Source organism: Typopeltis vanoorti, chromosome 5 (genome assembly GCF_054136105.1).
Source record: "Typopeltis vanoorti isolate ZY-2024b chromosome 5, IOZ_Tvanoo_1.0, whole genome shotgun sequence".
In the NCBI taxonomy this organism is placed as follows: Eukaryota; Metazoa; Arthropoda; class Arachnida; order Uropygi; family Thelyphonidae; genus Typopeltis; species Typopeltis vanoorti.
In genome coordinates this window covers 108,164,316-108,186,899 of record NC_143553.1, presented here as the reverse complement: position 1 = coordinate 108,186,899, position 22,584 = coordinate 108,164,316, and the positions used below count along the sequence as shown (strand labels likewise).

At 36.2% G+C, this 22,584-nt stretch overlaps 1 protein-coding gene across 5 annotated transcripts in view; it reads right to left on the bottom strand.

Moving 5' to 3' along the window:
- The window catches only part of LOC150106713 (PHD finger protein rhinoceros-like), a 397,154-nt gene that overhangs the window by 40,684 nt on the left and 333,886 nt on the right, over nt 1-22,584 (bottom strand). For all 5 annotated transcript variants that reach the window (XM_090392660.1, XM_090392659.1, XM_090392661.1 and 2 more), the window contains one exon: nt 8,099-8,219. In XM_090392660.1, the coding sequence (XP_090248786.1) occupies nt 8,099-8,219 (121 nt within the window). The remainder of the gene's footprint in view (nt 1-8,098; nt 8,220-22,584) is intronic.

The following is a 22,584-nucleotide window of genomic DNA, read 5'->3' as shown; positions in this document are numbered from 1 at the left end:
CTGTTTGGCCGGTAGCTCGAGAGTCCTGTGTTGTGAGCTTAGGAATGGCTACTGCCACAGGTGTTATGGAGCCTCCTGCTCTTTCTGCAAGGGTCCTATTAGGACAAATATCTATTTTATGGGATGTGTTCCCACATTTACGGCAGGGTGACTCACATTGATTCAATGTGTGTTCTGTCGATAAGCAGTTGCGGCATGTGTTGTTTTTCGGGCAGTGAGCGCTAAGGTGACCCAAAGCGGTGCACCGAAAACATTGTTTTCTTACGCCTGGATAATTGACTATTACTCTTGCTGAGCCTAAAAAAATCAAGTTGGGGACCTCGGTTTTCATCTCGATTGAAATGCTCACTTCCCCTGATTTCCACTCTGGGATATCCGCGTCTTGTCCGAATGTTACGTTTCGGACAGTCCCCCACTTGGAGAAAATGGTTTTAATGATTTCCTCCCCTTTCTCTAGATATTCGAGTGGAAACCTGTCAATTTTTATGGATTTTAAAATACTTCCGACTAGGAAGGGTAGGTATTTTTTCCCTTCACATTCTACGCCCTTAAGGAGCGTTTCTCTTGTTTCTATGTTGTTTGTTACTACTTGGAATCTACCCCCCCCGTAAGGGGTAAGCCCATAAATACTTTCTGCTTTGACGACTTTGAGAAGAGCTCTCACAAACGTCGCTTTGTCGATGTTTGGGTCAATTTCGATCCCGAGAGTACGAACTCTTGGCAAGAATTTCGACATTGTTTAAAAGCAAATACCTTACCAACGGAATAGCAAATTTCAGTCCCCAAAAGGAAATATACCCTAAAACGGACCTGCACCGATTGGAACGAGGCCGCAAAAAATAAAAACCAACAAAAGAAAAACTAGAAGGGAGCTTCTAGTTTTTCTTCTAATAGGAGCTTCTAATAGGAGCTCTCTCTCGGGATCTGGTAATTGAGGTCTCTTCAGTGGGAGCCAGGCCCTAGTGGAAATACCAGGCAGAAGCATTCGCAGGTCATCTCTACCTATAGGAGTTGCCAAATGGTGTGCCACCCTTTTTTAATAAATTTTACTCTGGATTTAGAGAAGGTTGTTGAAAGTTTATTTTTCACTTGGTTAGAGTACAATAAAATTAGTTTAATCCTTTATCCAAGTGTGAGCAAACAAAGTTTGCGCCTGAAGTATCTTCAGGACTAGGGTAAGGTGATACCACACCAGGGCAACTCGTTGCAAAGGTGGAGAAAGCTACCAACACTCCTATCTCAGTATCTCCTATAATGCAAAACACATCTCCTTGCGGATATGTCTAATGTTATGCATTAAGGGAAGGGCCACTACCCAGACTAGTTTCGACCTTTATTGAGGTCTCTTCAGTGGGAGCCAGGCCCTAGTGGAAATACCAGGCAGAAACATTCGCAGGTCATCTCTACCTATAGGAGTTGCCAAATGGTGTGCCACCCTTTTTTAATAAATTACTCTGGATTTAGAGAAGGTTGTTGAAAGTTTATTTTTCACTTGGTTAGAGTACAATAAAATTAGTTTAATCCTTTATCCAAGTGTGAGCAAACAAAGTTTGCGCCTGAAGTATCTTCAGGACTAGGGTAAGGTGATACCACACCAGGGCAACTCGTTGCAAAGGTGGAGAAAACCTTACCCTAGTCCTGAAGATACTTCAGGCGCAAACTTTGTTTGCTCACACTTGGATAAAGGATTAAACTAATTTTATTGTACTCTAACCAAGTGAAAAATAAACTTTCAACAACCTTCTCTAAATCCAGAGTAATTTATTAAAAAAGGGTGGCACACCATTTGGCAACTCCTATAGGTAGAGATGACCTGCGAATGCTTCTGCCTGGTATTTTCACTAGGGCCTGGCTCCCACTGAAGAGACCTCAATAAAGGTTGAAACTAGTCTGGGTAGTGGCCCTTCCCTTAATGCATAACATTAGACATATCCGCAAGGAGATGTGTTTTGCATTATAGGAGATACTGAGATAGGAGTGTTGGTAGCTTTCTCCACCTTTGCAACGAGTTGCCCTGGTGTGGTATCACCTTACCCTAGTCCTGAAGATACTTCAGGCGCAAACTTTGTTTGCTCACACTTGGATAAAGGATTAAACTAATTTTATTATAGAGCAGTTAAGAAGTTGATCCTATGCTCAAAATAACTGTATATAATTCTTCAATGTATTTTATAAATAAAATAATTTAATGCCTTGTATTCCCCAAAGGGAGTAGGCAAGACTTTTAGTCTTAATTAACTTTTGAAGACTAGTGGGCAGCTAGCCTCCATCCTTAGCCAATCACAAAACAGCTAGCCCAAAACTATCAGTGATATTAATTAGCATCTGGAGAGGAGAATATAACAGAAAACTGTTGCCATATTGTGGTCCATAACAGTATGTATTATTGTCTGAAATAGAGTTCTACAGTCAATTTTCTTGAGTTCACAGGATGAAAAACCCAAGTTTCTGGAAGAAAAAACTCACTTGTGTGTGCCAGATATCGACTAACTCAGGAATTGGTTGAAAAATAGCAGAATGAGTAGAATCAAACTTAGAATAGTATTTCTTTGGACAGCCTAGCATTATGGATGAAAATGTCATTTCCACAGGCACAAGATGTATGTATGTTTATTTTTCTTTTGTAAAGCTTCTCGTCTTATTACCATTTAGATTTCAGTTTTTCTAGTAGCAAGGCTTATACGTTGGTCATACATAACTGGTAATTAGCTTACGTAATTAACAACGCATATGAAGGATATTAATTAAAGGCAACTTTAATGAATAACTTCTATATTTCGGCAACGTGACGTTGCCGAAATATAGAAGTTATTCATTAAAGTTGCCTTTAATTAATATCCTTCATATGCGTTGTTAATTATGTAAGCTAATTACCAGTTAGATTTCAGTTTGTGTTAATCTAGGCACCATCATGCAATACCATTAATAAAAATACTTATTCTCTGACTTTTTGAGGCTATCGCATAAACATACTGAAAAATCCAGGTCCCTTGTAAACACACACATTACTAATTTATTATAATGTTTGCAATTCTGAATAGAATGGCTATAATACTATTTTTAACTTATTTTTTAATTCAAGACAGGTAGTACTATAATTCAGTACTGACTACCTGTTTACAAGAAATTTTTGCTTCAATAACATCTCTGCTTATGCAGAGATTGAATTACTGTATCACACACACACGAAGATCTAGGAAAGCTATAAGAAGACCAAAGAGACATCAGGAGGATGAGATTAAAGAGAGCTCATATGGAAAATATAAACACTTTACTCCTCAAAGATTTCATAACGTAAACTTACATCTAGTTTATAAAAGCTCAAGATCTGATCTCTCTCACTCTCTGTGCTTATTTGTGATGGATGAAAAGTTTTCTGATCATACTTTCTGCCTTACAGAAATGTAGGAAGTTTATGAATGAAGCACACAGTTGATATTTCAATATCTATATACTCAAAACTGCAACTTGCCTACTAAAAATTTTGGTTTTTATATGTATGCATTTTATGTAAAAAAAACATTTTACATAAGAAAAATAATGACTAATGTAAAATTTATGTGCATGCATTTTTTTTCACATAAAATGCATGCACATAAAAACTGCACAAAATTTTTAGTAAGCAAGTTCTTATTTATTGAATAAGCACATGCATGACACACACACACACACACACACAAAGAAAAGATTCATAAATAAGTAAAATGAATGGTATTCTTCTTCTTTAGCAACAATTGTTCATATAGAAACTGTCAGGTCAGGTGGATCAAATCTCTCCATTTCTTTCTATCCATCTAAATTCTTCCTTCCTTTCCATTTTCATTTATGTCTCTTTTAGTTAATCTCCCTGTCTCTGCTGCATAAGTTAAAATAAGTAAAAAGTAACTTTTGTTAATCAAAAGCTTGCAATTCAGTGGAACCTCACTGTCCCAAAGTATTCATTACACTGTTAAAAAAAAGTTTGATCTAGTGAAATCCTCCTCATTATCTCCTGGTCTAAACTTCCATCACTAGAAAGTATACTTCCCAGATATTCACTACTTTTCAAATCTTGCCTATTGCATCTAACACCATTAATGCTTACATTTCCACTACAATTTAAAAAAATGCTCTCACTCCACCTAATGTTAATATGTAATTCATAGTTCTGTGTCATATGATTCCATTACTCCAGTTTCTTCTATATGCCCAAATCACCATATCTGCAAACACAGCTGTTTCTTCTTTCTGGTTATTAACTATATCTAAAACACTATTCATGACCACAATGAAACAGCAATGGAGATAACACACTTCCTTGTCAGAGTCCATTTTTAAGTGTAAATCACTCCGAATAACCAAATTTAGTCTTCATACAGCTTTTAGACTTAACATGGATATTCTTTATCATGACTATTTCATCTTTTTCTATGCCTATCTTTTCCAAACTTTACCAGACTTTATCCTGTTGAATCCAATCAAAGGCTTTTTTTTTTCAAATCAAGAAATGCCATAAACAGACTTTTTCCAAATTTCCAATGTCTTTCCATCATTTCTCTTACAGCAAAATCAGATCAACAGTTCATCAGCCTTTTCTAAAACCAAACTGCTCTTCTCTTAGAATTTCCTCTATTTTACTTCTTATTCTTGTTGCCATCATTACTATTATTATTACCATGGAGTCCAGAGACTCATCATGTCTATGTGAGACACACACACACACACACTAACTTTTAACTCACAAACCCTATCATACCTCTCCTTACTAACCACACTCTTACTCAACTCCTACAGACGACCCACTTCTCACTATTTGTCATGAATTGAAAAATTTTCTTTGCATCAATTTTATAAAACCTCTTTAATATCTCATAAGTGTCTATCATGTTCCGTCTTTTCTGCTTATCAACTAAACTTTGTAACCCATACACTTTAAACCTATTCTCATAGGGAGCATCCCACAGACCAGAGAATTTAGTAGAAATGAGTGATCAGAGATCACTCATCTCTAAATTCTCTCTACCACTTCCTGATTGCCAAGAAACACAGGTGACTAAATATGTGCACAGCAGTCAAGGTGTGGCCAAATCACAGACTTATAAAGAAGGATAATAACACCCCTATTTTTACTTGTTAGCACACTTTTCAACATCTAAGTAATCCTTTGAGCTATTGTACTAATTTTTGCAATATGCCCTCTGAACAGCAACTCTCTGTCCAGTATCCCCAGTCTGTGGTCAATTCAATTTCCTGCGCTCCAGTACCAATGTGTAAACAGTATGTAATCTTTTCAATCTGAAGTGCATAACCATACATTTTGCAATATCCATTCCGATATCTACATCACCTTTATCAACTATCTTCCTCCCAAAGACCTGCATATCTCCCCACCACCACCAACTATTTTTCTATATCATTAATATACATATTAAAGAGTAGTGACCCTAGTACAGAACCCTGAGGCACTCCACTAGTAATTCTCATTTTCCTAGATTCCACTCCACCAATATTACTATCTAGTATCAGACCTCCCTTCCCCAATCCATGCTACTAGCTTCATATCCAATCCCATTTGCTCCAATTTGTGTAATTGTTTTCTATTTGGTATTCTGTCAAATGCCTTTGCAAATATATTGCAAAAATGCCTTTGATACTGCTGGACTTTGCAAAGTCCAGCAGTCATGGTAAAGCAATTCCTTTATCCAATTTCTACTGTCACTTTATAAAATATAAGTAAATTACTAAGACAGGACTTAACTTTCACAAAACTGTGCTGCCTGCTATAGAGCATTGTATGCCTATCCACCCACTGTTGGATTTTATCTTCAACCAACTTTTCCAACTTTAACCACTACTCCTGAGATATTAATTGGTTTGTAACTTGCTACTTCTGTTTTGGAGTTACCTTTATGTAACGGAACTATCATACCCTCCTTCCACTCGCTTGGAACCATGCTAGAGGTGAGACATATATTGAACTTCATCAGAGGTAATGCCAATTCCCTTGAACATTCACATAGTACACAGGGTGACATTCCATCCAACCCCAATACTGTATGCACATTGATAATTTTTTAATATGTTTAGCACCTCCTGTTCATCTATCTCAATTTAGACATGCATCTCTGTCACATCAGCAACTGAAAAATCTTCATCTAGATCAGGGGGGGGGGGGGTTTCTCAACCTACGGTACGCGTACCACTGGTGGCACGTGAGCCACTGCCTTACTGATACATCTAATATCTTGAATTAAATATAGTGGTACGCCACTGGAAAAGGTTGAGAACCCCTGATCTAGATGATACACCATTGCAAAATGATCATTCTGCAACTCAACTATTTCTTTTGCCTCTGTCATTAATTAAAGTAATCTTTCCACAGTTACTTTCTCTCTCTTACTTGCCATATAATGAAAAAATTTTGGATTCACTTTGGCCTGTTTAGCTAATTTTTTCTCATAATCTGATTTGGCCTTACCATACTAAATCACCCCACTTGGTGCTGCTCATGAGTATGATATTTTTCTTTATATTCACTACTCCAGTATTTTTATTGTTTTTCAGCAGTGTCTATCTTGGTTATTGATATTCTTCTGATGCTATTACCAGATCCACTCTTAAACCTCTGGTCCCTTCTATAATATGTAGTAAATGTATAAATTTCACTTCCATCTTGCCATGCCCAGTTTCCACCCTTCAATCCACATCTCCAAAGTTGAAGTCCCACATAATAATTTCCTTTCATAAATCATTGCACAGTGACACAATAATGTTATTCCTCTTAATTACTACACTCCCTTCTTAAGCCTTCTTTATATATTGGAACAATAACCTTTACTTTTAACTTGACTGCGTCTTTAACTCTCTCATTCGACCACTGTGTTTGTTCCTTTTCCTTTTCGGTTTCCACCTGTTCTACACACACCTCTTCTGGTGCAGCAGAAGAGGTGTGAACCTAATAGAGGCAGTCCTAATCTGAGACTCAAATTCTTGCTTTACTTCAGACTGTTTCAACGTCCACAGCTTCAGCTTTCTACTTCTTTTTTTCTTGTCAGATTTATCTTCCACAAATACCTCAAAGGTTGCTATAAGAAGCCTATGATCTCCATCTAAAGCAACCGAAGACAAAACTTTGATGTACATGATGACCATGCTCCATTCTTTATCAAGGATGGAATAATCTATTACTGATTTTTTCCTCACCATCCTAACTATATTTTGCAATTCTATGGCTTTGTGTTTCCTGAAGCCAGCTGTTTCCAATTTTAAGATCATTTCTGATGCAAAAATCTAATAACCTTTGTCCTTCCTTATTTCTTTGACCAAAACCAAAGGGCCCAAAATTTTTTCTACTGCTGTTCTTTGTTCTCTGACCTGCACATTAAGATCTAAAATTATTATGCTCCTGTTCTGAATAACACCCTCCAGCTGTTCCTCATATAACGTCTTTTTCTCCATATCTAAATCTTGTTATGGTTTAGTGATTATGGAGGAAACCTTGTACATGCACCTTGTTATGGTGCATATACCTGGATAAGTGAGATTTGTTTTCCATTACAATCAAATACAAGCCTCATTATTATATAACTAATTCCATCACACTCTATGCATCTGTCATTTACTTCTTTAGTAATGATAAAATCAACACCATTTTTTGATGGGTCATTTGCTCCTTTCCAAAGCAAAACAAGGTCTCCTCTTAAATTCTTCCTCCCTTTTTTCCATTTTTGTCTTGCTCAATCCCAAAACATCTAATTTCCTCTCCATCATAACATTCACTAACTCCTCCGCTTTACCTGTAATATGTTGAGCGTTTCTATTACCACTGATTCACATGCTTTTATGTAATGTTACATATAGTATGTCACATCATTCTTCTACCAACTATGAAGGTATACTTATATTTTAAATAAATGTCTTGTATAATAAATGACTATAACTGAATGGTTTATACATGTGAATAGAAAAATCTGTATACTTCATAACTCATAATACTGTCCCTACTCCTTGTCTTTTTTTGTTCATTAACACATCTATTAGCATATTTTATGCTATTTGGGGATATATGCATGTGATATTTTATATTCTTTAGTAATGAAACTCAATGCTATTAAATTACCTTTCTTTTTAGCTTCCAAAAATGAAATACAAAATCAACACTCTCAGTGTCTGTAGAAAGAGCTTCAGATACTTCACTGATATTCACATATTTGTAAAACTCTGATTCCCTCTCTTTAATCCTAAAACATAATAACAATTTTGAGAAAATATGTGTGTGTGTGCACATATATTAATTATTTTCTATGTGAAACCAATAGAAATTAAAATCATCAAATTTAATATTTGATTTAATACTGTAAATAACTGATTTACTGTATTATATTTTGAAAGAAGCACAGCATTCATCCTGAGATAGAGATACAGAATAAGATACAGAACGCAAGTCAGGCTGCTTCTGTTAAGAAGTTGAATTCAATTTAGAATTCATTGAAACCAACTTATTGGTTTGGATGTGTTCTAAACTGAATATCTGGTCACTCGTTGTTGATATCTCACTACTGCTCGAGAAACTTGAAAACATAACATCTGAGACTAATATTTTTCTTAGTGGTAGAATTTGTTTGGCTTCCAAACATGTCTTATACTGAATATAAAATAACAGAAAAGTTGAACTGTATGTTGTTTTCAGAGAATACCTGTCATCAAAATATGGTTAGAAAGTGAAATGGCATTTATTCTTTTGATTTCTATATCTTTATTATGTTGATTTATCTGTTCTTCTAGTGATACATGAGCAGATAATACTGTATATTCTTGAGATGACTGTTGTCAGAAGGAGTGTTCTCAGTTGGTCAAAAGAATGTAAAAATGGCTCTGATCTTAAAATTACAGAGATATTCCAATTTCTGAACAGAAATTGGATTTTTCTCTAGTTCTTATGGTTGGTTCAGCATGCATTAATAAGCATGGCTCCATATGTCAGAATAAGGATGATGACAGCTCTATGGCATAATTTTATGGAACATTTTGAACAACAATATTCTTAACATTTTTTCACCTAAACCATCAATTTGGTACAGATATAATGATGATGTTTTTGCTGTATGAAACTCCTCTTTGTCTGATCTTCATGAATTTCTCAAGAAAATTAATTCAGTAAACTCAAGAATCAAATTTACTCTAGAAGCAAAAGATAACAACATCTTCCTTTTCTGGATGTTTGTATTCTGTGTCAACCAAATGGCAGTCTACAGTTCTCAGTATATAGAAAACCAACTCATGCTGGCAAATACATTTATTCTAACTCACATCATCATCATCATCCTTATCAAAAAACATGTTCAACTGACTGATTCTTATCTAAACAAGGAACTGTCTATTATCAGAGCTACCTTGATTTCTAATACAGAAACTATTGATAAAATAATCAATAATCATGGGCTTCATCTTAACCCTCCTCAAGAAGAAGTTTCCAGAGTTTGTCTTCCATATATTAAAGGACTTTTAGAAAGAATAGCAAGACTTCTTCACCAGTTTGACCTACAAGTCTCCTTCTGTCCGCTTAATAAACTAAATACCTTCCTTATCTCTTCAAAAGAAAAATATCCTCCTCTTTCTTATCCTGAAGTTTACAGATTCGCCTATTCTTGTAGCTTATAATGAACAGACTGGTCATTCTGCACAAATTTGACTGGAAGAACACCAAGAATATATATTTCATTAACAGAGCCCAATAAATCTGGTTTGACAAACTACATCTTATCTATAAAATACAGAATTAAGTGGAATAATACCAAAGTTCTACACAAAAACTATTTTCTTCTGGAAAGACCGTATAAAGAAAGCTACAAAGCACACATTCACAATCCCATTTTACTAAAAATGATGGCCTTAAACAATTTTAGGAAGTCATCCTCAATAAAATTCACCATTCATATGTTTCATAAATTGTAATTAATTAATTCTTTAAATTTAAAATAATTTAATATTTATCATAATTTTATTTCTTAATATGTATTAATGCAGATGGAATTATTCCCCTGCATATAATATTATATGCTTTCAATTTAATTGTTCTCTTTTTTTGTGGTTATCTTCCTGTAGTGTATTGAAAATGGCTATGAAAGAGCTAAAAATTCTACAAACAAACAACTTTACACAAGTGATTTCCATAATTATTCAGTATTAATAAGTGTTAGACCATCATGCATCCTGTACATCTCCTGAAGATATAGTTCAAGAAATGACTCCTTATTTATACCTACCATGCGCAAACATATAGTGTTGAATGTTCCTGCAGAACAAAAAAACTCCAATAAACAGGTTCATTAAATTATACATTGCTCTTCAACATTAAACTATTTCGAATTATCTTATCAAAATTTAATACTTAATGCTTTACAATCAAAGGTAAACAACTAAAAATGTATACAAATAACATTTTTTAAAAGTATGATTATACAGCCTGTGACATTATTTGTTCAGAACCTACCACATCAGTAAGTATAATGATGTACCTGTTCAATTTTTTAGGAATTTAGTTGAAAATTAGCAGTCCCTTGTTAGTATATTGAAGCTCTGAAAAGTCTGAGATGTTTTAAGTAGTTAAAAAGAATGATATTGTAAACTTCACGTCGAATGACATTAAATGGTTGTTGGGAGATGTATTTTATATTCAAATTAAAAACTAGGTAGAGCTGCACTCACTACTATTATCCATAATTTACTAGCTTTGGAATGCAAAAATGTATATGGGAAGAATGCAAAGAAAAAAAATTCATTACATGAATTTTTTTTCTTTGCATTCTTCCCTAAATTTCTGTTTTCATTCCAGTTTGGTAGTGAGAGTAAATGAAAGTTGCATTTAAGTTTGATTTGCAATCTATTTTTGCAGCTTATGGGCAATCACATGTATGATATCATTTGCAAATGAAATCAGTTCATATAATTGTGAAAAACAGTCTAAAAAAAGATTGTGCTCTATATGCTAGCCTGGTTGGCTGAGTGGTTAACATACCTGCTCTCCAACCAACAGGCTGCAGGTTCAAATCCCTTACGTGGGAGACGAATTTCATCAACTGGTATTATACAACTGCCCCACTTATTGAAGGCCTGAAGTGACTTGAAAAGTTCCTTGTTTTGTCTATAGAGCAGGATTTCGGGAAAAATCCAAATGTACTATAGGTTTCCAAATAACCTTTCGTGAGTAGGAGCAACTGGCAATTTGGGATTTAGCCGAACAAATTGTATTCTTATTGGCTAAAACCAATAAACAAAATGATGGTACAACACGACAAAATTTCATGCCAGCTGGGGCGTCGCCCGGTTAAACAACCCCCGTTGTTTTTGCCAGGGAACCAGAGCAATCAGCGAAGTCAGCTACTGGAACAAATCTGAAAGCAAACCCTAACTCAACATCACCGGAGTTAAAGATCGGTACTATCAACATAAGAAGCCTGAATGGCAAAGAAATGGAGCTAGCTGAGGAACTAGATAAGTACCAAATCGACATAATAGGAGTGACATAAATAAAAAAGACAAAAACTGGTGAGATCTTTCTGAGCAATAAATACAAAATGTTATATTCAGGCAATGACAATCAATGAAAAGAAGGGGTAGCCATAGTATTCAACACAAAATACGAGGTTAATCTTCTTGTATTCAACACAAAATACGAGGTTAATCTTCTTGTATTCAACACAAAATACGAGGTTAATCTTCTTGAATGGCAGGCAGTGTCAAGTAGAGTGATGTGGGCAAATATCAGAATGGGGAACTGGACAATGAGACTTATTTGTATCTATGGTCCCACAGAAGGCTCTACTAAGGTAGAAGTGGAGGAATTTTTTGAGGCTCTAGAGAAAGCTACTGACACAATGAAAAAGGAAAAGTTGGTCCTTGTTGGGGATCCAAATAGCACAGTAGGAAGTGATTGTCAGACATACAAAAATATTTTGAAATTTGGAGAAAAGAGCAAAGCTAATAATAATGACAAATACCTGTTGGATTTCGGCTCAGGACATGGACTGGTTATTACTAACACCATGTTCCAACATAAAAATGTACACAAATTCACATGGAGAGAAGAAACAAGGAATAAGAAAAGTCTCAATGACTATGTTATTGTCGATAGTGATGTTTTTCTCCCTGGTGGAGGACACCAGAGTGTACAGAGGATTTGAAATTGGAAGCGATCAGTCTTGAGCAGGAAAAAATTGAATTTCATATCGAAAAGAATGACATGTAATAAAATTTTAAAGCGAATAAAAGTTGAGCAGCTCTCAGATGTGAACTGTAGACTAAAATACATAAAGATTATTGAAGAAAAAATGAAAGAGTTTGAGAACAAGAACCAAACCTTGAAGAAAACCCTGATTGATTCAGCCAGAGAGGCATGTGCTGAGGTTGTTTGCAAGGATAGAAAAATCAGAACTCCATGGTGGACAAAGGAAGTTAAAGAGGCAGTGAAGGAAAAGAAGAAAGCATAGCAAAAGTTCCTGGCAAATAAGTCAGCTTGTGCTCTTAGAGAATATAGAGACAAATGTAAGAAAGCTAAACACTGTGAAAAACTAGCTAAACAAAAGTCATGGGAGGACTTGGCAAGAACATAGAAAATAAATATCAAGAAAGTGGTAAGATATTCTGGAGGTTGTTGAAGAAACTTAGAAATGGAGGAAAGAGTGCTGTAAAAGGAGTTAGAGATGATAAAGGTGGCATGAAAACGAGAGAAAAAGATATCCTTGAAGTATGGAGTAATTACTTCGAAAAATTGCTAAATGAAACAAGCAGTGATAGCACAGTGGTAAAAAACACTCAACAGGCATACAGTCAGGAATACATATCCATACTTGAAGTAGAAAAAGCCATCAAAGGGTTCAAATGTGGAAAGGCAGCAGGAGTAGAAGGGTGGTAAGAAAAGCAAAAGCAGATTACGAAAGGAAATTGGCCATGCAGGCTAAAGAGAATCCCAAACAGTTTTTTCAATATGTTGCAAGTAAAAGGAAAAATGCTCATGGTAGAATGATCTTAAAAAATGCTGAGGGTAGGGAGGTAACTGAATCAGTCGATGTTGTGGAATTACTGAGCGAGCATTTTGCAAGAGTATATCATCCAGGTGGTGGCTTTGCGGAAATGGAGGAACCAACAGCTTATACTGGAATTGTGATGAATGAGGTAGAGGTAACTAGTCTATTACAGAACCTCAATGTCAATACATCTGTGGGATTGGATGGTATACCAGCTCGTGTCGTACGTGAAGCGGCCAAAGAATTGTCAGTGCCCTTGACCATTATGTTTAATTTGAGCCTCAGGACTGGGTCAGTCCCAAGGGGGTGGAAAGAGGGGAAAATAGTTCCACTGCACAAAGGTGGTTCCAAGGCTGCTGTTGAAAATTACCGGCCAATCAGCATAACAGGAATCATTATCAAGGTCTTAGAGAAAATAGTCAAGAGGAAAATACAAGATTGGATAGAAGAAAATGGGATACTGTATCGGGGACAGCATGGTTTTGTGAAGGGTAGGTCATGCCTCAGTAACTTGCTCACGTATTATAACACAGTGACGGCTGAACTGGATAAGGGTAATGGGTTTACAGTGATTCTGCTGGACCTTGCTAAGGCCTTTGACAGGATACCACATGGAATTCTAATCAGTAAATTGCAGCATATGGGAATGGACATAGGGTTGGTGAGATGGATAGGAGGGTGGTTGACGGAGAGATATCAGAGAGTGGTTTACTCAGGAGTAGAGTCCACTAGACGGCCTGTGACTAGTGGTGTACCACAAGGATCTGTTCTTGGACCACTGCTGTTTAATTTGTTCATAAATGATATAGGAAAGGATCTGAGAGGAACAGTTCATTTGTTTGCGGATGATGCGAAGTTGGGTAGGGCAATAGTGAATGCAGATGACGTCAAAATTTTGCAGGATGATTTGGATAGATTGGAGGTCTGGGCTAGGGAGAATGGATGTCAATTTAATGTGGCAAAATGTAAGGTTATGCATTTTGGGGTGAAAAGATGGGAGGCAGTTTACTGCATTGGTGGAACCGTGCTCCAGGAAATTGATGAGGCACGAGATTTAGGAGTGTTGGTGGATAAGGAATTGAAATTTAGGGGACACATTGCAAAAGTGGCCAAATCAGCTCATCAAATCACTTGGTTGCTGAAGAATACGTTGACAAGCAGAGACAAGCAGGTTATTGTTCCTCTGTATCGAGCCTTGATAAGACCTCATCTCGACTACTGTGCTCAGATTTGGTCACCTAGGTTTCTTCTTGATGGGGAGGAGGTGGAGAGGATCCAGAGGCGAGTGACCAAGATGATAGCAGGTCTGTGGAATGAACCGTATGAGAACAGGTTGAGGATTTGTGGGTTGCAAAAATTGGTTGATAGGCGGAGGAGGGGAGATATGATTGAGACATTCAAATTACTGAAGGGTTTCTATAAAATTAATTCAGAAGATATTTTTGAGAACAGGGCTGGTTGTGGGAGGACTAGGGGACATCCATGGAAACTGGGCAAAAGTGTGGTTAGTAAAGGTGTTAGAGCTGGGTTCTTTACTTTTAGAGTAGTGAATGAGTGGAATGCGCTCCCTGAGTCTGTGGTGGATGCTGTGACAGTGAATGAGTTTAAGGCGAGGTATGATAGATACTGTATGAATGTCGAATAGTTGTGATGAAAATGATTTGGGGCCTCCCTCGATGAGTCTAATGACTCCCTGGAGTTGCCCGTAATAATAATAATAATAATATTCGACCAAAAATGCTGAAGTATGGTGGTATAAAAGTCTCACAGTGGCTGCACTGCATAGTTCAGAAGGCCTGGACTGAGGGACGAATTCCTGATGATTGGAGTAGAGCTCTAATAGTACCCTTATATAAAAAGATAAATAAAACTGAATGTGAGAATTACAGAAGTATTTCCCTATTGAGTATTCCGGGCAGAATTTATGCCAGTATACTTGAGAAACAGTTGAGAAGAATTGTGGAAGAAAAGCTTGGTGAAGAACAAGCTGGATTCAGGCCAAATAGAGGCTGTCAGGATCAGATCTTCACTTTACGACAGTTAGTTGAGAAAGCATGGGAATATAACAAAGATTGTATTTAAGTTTTGTAGATCTGGAAAAAGCATACGACAAGGTGCCAAGAGAGAAGCTATTCAATACACTACAGTTATATGGTGTTAATGGGGCATTATATCAAGCAATACTTAGTCTTTATTTGAGTTGCAAGTCAGCAGTTAGAATTGAAGGAAGTACATTATCCTCTCTGTTATTCATTATCTATATGGATCACATTATGAAAGAAATTGGTATTAAATATGATATCAGAATTGGGGATGTTAATGTCAGCTCTTTGCTTTATGCAGATGATGTTATACTTCTAAATAAATCCGCTACAAGTATGCAAGATTCCCTGACTAAATTGAATAACTGTTGTAATAGATATGGTATGAAGATCAGCAATAAAAAGACAAAGACAATGAAAATAGGTAGAATCGTTGAAAATGTCAACTGTGTTTTGAATGGGAAACCTGTGGAACAAGTAAAACATTTCAGCTACTTAGGCACGATTTTTAGTGAAGATGGTAAATTAAATATGGAAATAGACAACAGAATCAACAAAACTGGTATTGTAGGAAGTCAATTGAATAAATTCATATGGAATAAGAGAGAAATTAGTCGGAACACTAAATTAGCTGTATACAAGACAGCGTTCAAACCAGTTTTAACTTATGGATCTGAGAGCTGGGTCAGAAGTAAAACACTTGACCAAAGACTAGAGACCGCAGATATGAGAGTCCTGAGAAAGATTAGAGGCGTGAATAAATGGCATCAATGAATGCGTTAGCAGAGTTAATCTCAGGTGGTATGGTCACTTGAACAGAATGGGCGAGGAAAGATTAGCAAAACAAGTTTTCTCTGCCAGGTTGGCAGGAAAATGACCCAGAGGAAAACTAAGATATAGGTGGATGGATACGGTACAAAGTGCCTTAGACGATAGAAATATAAGATATGATAATGTTGGAGTCTTGACAAGTAACAGACTGATTTGGAGGAAAATTGTAGATAGGAAGTTAGTAATGAGGTAAATTTTTCATGGAGTACTATCATATCCTGTACACCCCTTGAGGGTACATGTCAGGAATTTGATGATGATGATATATATATATATATATATACACATATATATAAATTACAAAATTTCCATTACAAAGCTATGAAAATTATGCTGTGAAGGTTTATCATATACTGGAGACAAGATTTTAAAAAAATTATAACACTTAATGGAATAAGCTTGGTTATTTGCTTGATATTTTTATAATGATATGATTAATTAGGAACAAATGATTAAAAAAAATAGTATTTCTTTCCAGATTTCTGTCAAATGATATCTGACAGAAAAAAAAATAATAAAAAATCTTACCAGATTTCAGTCAAATGATAATACAATTATTGTTTTGTCTGAAATGATAATTTCAGACAAAATAATAATACAGGAAAACCAAATATTAAAATAATATGTAAATTTGCAAACAAATTAAAACTGAAACTTTATGTTGGAGGTTTAATGGACTTTTTACAGCACTCACAAAGAATTAAAATAGAATTTAATACTTCCTATATTTCGTCCTAGTCACTAGGACATCTACGGGGATTACAAAGACAATTAATGTAACATGCACACAAAAACTTACAATACTAAGCCCAACCACGTGGGTGACAATAAAGTCCTATCTAGGTGGAGCGCCCTCTAAGGGCAGTTGTAGGTGGCCTGGAATGTAAGGTGGGACCTCTGGCGATGACTGTTTCCCAAATCTTCGGAAGCTTAATGCAACCGTATTTGTTAAGATTTGGTTGGTTTTTGAGAGCTGCTGCTGCTTCTAAGAAAAGTCTCTCTTTCTTGAATTTGCTGTGGTGGAGCATGGTGGTTTTTTTCCATGATACTCTGTGGGTGGTGTCCAAAACATGGTCAGCCAAGCCTGAATGGCCATAGTTGTGTTTAACGATGTACGACTTGTGTTCCTCTAGGCGGATGGATGCTGATGGACAGACAGGCAGATCATGTGCGTAGGTTTTCTATATACTGTGAAGGAAAGTGTACCATTGGGGAGGCGTGTAACTAAGGTGTCTAGGAAGGGTAAGCAATTGTTTTTTTCCTTATCCATTGTGAACTGGATTCTTGGATGTAGTTGAGGTGAATGAGGAAGGCTTCTAATGAGTCTTGGCCATGAGACCAAATAGAGAACACATCATCTACATATCTTAGCCAGATGGAAGATTTGAGAGGGGCAGAGTCTATGGCTCGCTTTTCAAAATCTTCCATATAAAAATTGGCGGGGGGGGGGTGGTGAGAAGGGAGAACCCATGGCAGTTCCTTCTATCTGCTTATAGATTTTTTTCTTCGAAGAAAAATAACATATTGGTAAGCTTTGACATCTCCTCATTGTTTACCAATATTCTCTTAACACTCTTAAAAAACGTTTTTCCTTCTGACATCTTAGATCTCTTTTCCTTTGCCATCTATTCTGGTTATTTTTCTTGGAAGAAAAAAATCTTTAAGCAGATATGGTTTTTATGTCATATTAGTTTTTTTGTAATCCCTGAAGATGTCTCATTGACTGAGACGAAATATAGGAAGAATTAAATTCTGTTTTTAATCCTTTCTGAGTGCTGTATACAATCCATTAAGCCTCCAACATGATGTACTTCCTTCAATTTTAACTGCTGACTTGCAACTCAAATAAAGACTAAGTACTGCTTGATATAATGTCCCATTGACATCATACAATTGTAGTGTTTTGAACAGTTTCTCTCTCTCTCTCTCTCTCTCTCCCCCTCTTGGCACCTTGTCATATGCCTTTTCCAGATCTACAAAACTTAAATACAGATCTTTGTTATATTCTGATGATTTCTCAACTATTTGTTGTAAAGTGAAAATCTGATCCTGACAGCCTCTAGTTGGCCTGGATCCAGCTTGTTCTCACCAAGCTTCCCTTCCACAATCCTTCTCAAACATTTCTCAAGTATACTTGCATAAATCTTACCAGCAACACTCAGTAGGAAATACCTCTGTAATTCTCACATTCAGTTTTATTTCCCTTTTAATATATGGGTACTATTAGAGCTCTACTCCAATCATCTGGAATATTCGTCTCTCTGTCCAGGCATTCTGAACTATGCACTGCAGCCACTGTAAGACTTTTATACCCCCATACTTGAGCATTTCTAGTTGAATATCATCTAATCCAGCTGCCTTTCCACATTTCAGGCTTTTGATGGCTTTTTCTACTTCAAGTATGTATTCCTGATTGCATATCTGGTCAGTGTTTTTTTACCACTGTGCTGGGATTGATTTTTTTCATTTAGCAATTACTCCATACATGAAGGATATCTTTTTCTCCACCTTTATCATCTTTAATTACTTTTACAGCACTCTTTTCTCCATTTCTGAGCTTCTTCAGACCCTCCGGAATATCTTGCCACCTTCTTCATATTTATTTTCTATGTTCTTACCAAGGTCTTCCCATGTCTTTTGTTTAGCTAGTTTTACACACTGTTTAGTTTTCTTACATTTGTCTGTGTATTCTCTAAGAGCAAAAGCTGACTTATTTGCCAGGAACTTTTGATATGCTTATTTCTTTTTCTTCACTGTCTCTTTAACTTCTTCTGTCCACCATGGAATTCCGATTTTTCTATCCTTGCAGACAACCTCACTACATGCCTCTCTGGCTGAATCAATCAGGGTTTTCTTCAAGGTTTGCCACTAAATCTCCAAGGTTTGGTTCCTGTTCTCAAACTCCTTTATTTTTTTTTCTTCAATAAACTTTGTGTATTTTAGTCTACAGTTCACATCTAAGAGCTGCTCAACTTTTATTTACTTTAAACTTTCTTACATGTTCTTCTTTTCAATGTTATTATTATTATTACACAACACCTCCAGAGAGTCCAAAGACTCATCGAGGGAGGACACCTACTCTACAACTCTCCGTTTCCACCACTCCACCAACTGCAACTACCTTCATCATCTATGCCAATGCCATTTACCACAAACCACCACCACTAGTACTTCACAGACAATCACAAACATCCATACCCACGGCAGGATTCGAATCCGCAGCCTTTTGGCTGGAGAGCGGATACACTAACCATTCGGCCAAACAGGCCGGCTATAATATGAAATTCAATTTTATCCTACTCAAGACTCAATGGTTGATCACTTACAATTTCAAATCCTCTATACATTCTAGTGTCCTGTAGGGAAAAAACATCACTATCAACAATAACATAGTCAATGAGATTTTCTTATTCCTTGCCTCTTCTCTCCATGTGAATTTGTGCACATTTTTATGTTGGAACATTATGTTAGTAATAACCAGTCCATGTCGTTGAGCAGAAATCCAACAAGTATTTGCCATTATTATTAGCTCTGCTCTTTTCTCCAAATTTTCCGAAAATATTTTTGTATGTCTGACAATCATTTCCTTCTCTGCTATTTAGATCCCCAACAAGGACCAACTTTTCATTCTTCATTGTGTCAGTCACCCTCTCCAAAGCCTCAAAAAACTCCTCCACTTCTACCTTAGTAGAACTTTCTGTAGGATCATAAGCACAAATAAATCTCATTGTCCAGTTCGCCATTCTGATATTTGTTCATATCACTCTATTTGATATTGCCTGTCATTCAAGAAGATTAGCCTTGTATTTAGTGTTGAATACTATGCTACTCCTTCTTTTCCTTGATTGTCATTGCCTGAATATAACATTTTGTATTTATTGTTCAGAAAGGTCTCACCAGTTTTCATCTTTTTTGTTTCAGTCACCCCTATTATGTCGATTTGGTACTTATCTAGTTCCTCAGCTAGCTCTATTCTTTGCCATTCAGGCTTCTTATGTCAGTACTAATCTTGAACTCTAGTGATGTTGAGTTGGTGGTGTGTTTTAGGATTTGTTCCAGTAGCTGATTTTTTCTGTTCGCTGTTAAACAAGCCCCATTGTGAAATCAATGGAGCCTTGTTTTATGGTAATACCCCAGCTGGCATGAAATTCTGTCATGCTGTGCAATCATTTTATATTTTGGTTTAAGCCAATAAGAATTCAATTTGGTCGGCTAAATCTCAAATTGCTAGCCCATCCTCGTTCGTTCAATATCCAGGTAGATACCTAACAGGGTGCACCACGAGTAAGTGAGGATTGGGCATTAGGTTAGAAGCCCGTTGGTTCTCCATATTCCTTTAAATGCTATGTGGAGGTCTCCTCTCAGTTACACAGCTTTGACCCTTAAGCACATTAACATCTGACTATTTAAAATAGTATCAAGAAAAATAAATTAATAAAAAAAAGTGCTATTAATCAGTCAGAGGATATTATGATAGCATTGCATGAAAGAAATGGTTGCATCATTACTAACTTCCTATCAACAATTTTCCTTCAAATTAATCTGTTATCTGTCAGGATGCTAACTTTGTCAGATCTTCTTATATTTCAGTCTTCTAAGACACTTCTTACTGTATTGATGCATCTAGATTTTAGGTCTTTTTTCCTACTCTCCTGGAGAAAAACAATATCAAGTTCTTTCCTAATATCTTCATTTTTCATATGATACCTCCATTGATGCTATCTATTCACTCCCCTAATCTTTCCCAGAACTGAACTCTCATATCTGTGGTCTCCTGTTTTTGATCAAGTGTTTTTTTTTTCTAACCCAGCTCTCAGATCAAGAAAATTTAAAACTGGCTTAAACACTGTCTTGTATACTGTTAGTTTAGTGTTCCGACTATTTTCTCTCTTATTCCATATTTTATTCAGTTATTATATTTTATTCAGTTGATTTCTTACCTGATTTCAATTTTTCGTCTATTTTCACCATCTTTGTCTTCTTTTATTACTGATTTCATACCAAGTTTGTTATAATTATTCAATTTAGCTATTTAAAATTGGAGATGTTAATCTCAGCACTTTATGCAGTTGTTATATCTCTTAAGCAGTGGTGTAGCCAGAGCTTTTGCCACCCGGGGCAGTCCCTGAGTTTGCCACCCTTTCAATACACATCAAAAATACTACAAAAAGTCAAAACAATGTATAAGGAAATAAATTAAAACACTATAAGTAAAAATTTAATTCCAACATTCTAAAATGTTATTTTCCTTGCTTTTCTGTTAGCAAAATTGTCGATGACATTGGCGAAGTCTATTTCATAGTAATGTAGGTAATTCTTAATCAATTTTAATTTAGAAAAACTCCTCTCCCAACTAGCAACACTTACAGCAATTGTGAGGAAAATTCGCAGTAGTATTACAATATTTGGAAATGAGTTCTCGAGACTGTATTAACTACAAAAGTTCAAAAAAGGTTCAAAGTGCTGCTCGGGGTGGACCGCCCCCTCTTCCCCTCCTTTAGCTATGCCTCTGCTCTTAAGAATATAAACAACTGGCTAAAATGCTGAGATTAACATCTCCAATTTTCCTTCATAATGTAATCAAATAGGTGTTGAATAGCCATGGAAAAAGTGTGCATTCTTGTCTCACATCTCATTTTATATCAAACTATCTTCATGAAACTCCTTCAATTCTAATCACTGACTTATTTGTGAAAATTATGAGAGAGCAGGAGGTATATGAGGAAATAAATAAACTTGATGTCAATAAGGTGATAGGATTTGATGACATATCTCCACATATCTTAAGGGAATGTTCCAGAGCATTGGCAGTTGCATTGGCATGGCTATTTAATAAGAGTCTTACCACAGCACAGGTTCCAAGAGAGTGGAAAGAATGTAAAATTGTTCCACTGCATAAAGGTGGTGATAAGGCTGTGGCTACAAATTATAGGCCAATCTGTATATATAGAGTTATGGTGAAGATACTAGAGAGAGATTGGTGAGAACTAGATACAGAAATGGGTTGATAACAGCAGTGTTCTCTGTGGTTGTCCACATGGGTTTGTTAAAGGGAGATCATGTTTTACAAACTCACTAATGTACTATAAAAGGTGAAATGTCTTGGCAACGGAGATGCATATACAGTGATATACTTAGATTTTGCAAAAGCTTTTGATAGACTGCCACACGACAAGCTGTTAAATACATCAAAAGAAATGGGATTGGATAACAGACTAGTGAGTTGGATCAGTGATGCTGTCAGATAGGTATCAGAAAGTTGTATATATAGGGTGCAGTGTCTCAAAGAAGAAGGATCACTAGTGGTGTGCTGCAGGAGTCTGTATTGAGGCCATTGTTGTTCAATTTGTATATTCATGATAGCAATATGCAGTTATTTGCAGATTATACAAAATTGGGGAAAGCAATGCAGAGTCAAGCTGATGTTAGTGCCTTACAGGAGGACTGTATGGATTAGCAGGTAAGTGGAACTGTCAGTTCAATGCTGCAAAGTATACACTTGATGGGGAAACTCTAAAGGAGGTAGAGGAGATGAGAGATCTAGGAGTGATGGATATGGTGGATAAGGACCTGAAATTCAGGGTCACATTGCACAAATTGTGAAGTTGTCACATCAGTAATGGCAATGATGCAGAGGACCCTGGCATGCAGAAATAAAGAGGTTATAATTCCACTGTATAAGGCTTCATATGGATTACTGTGCACAG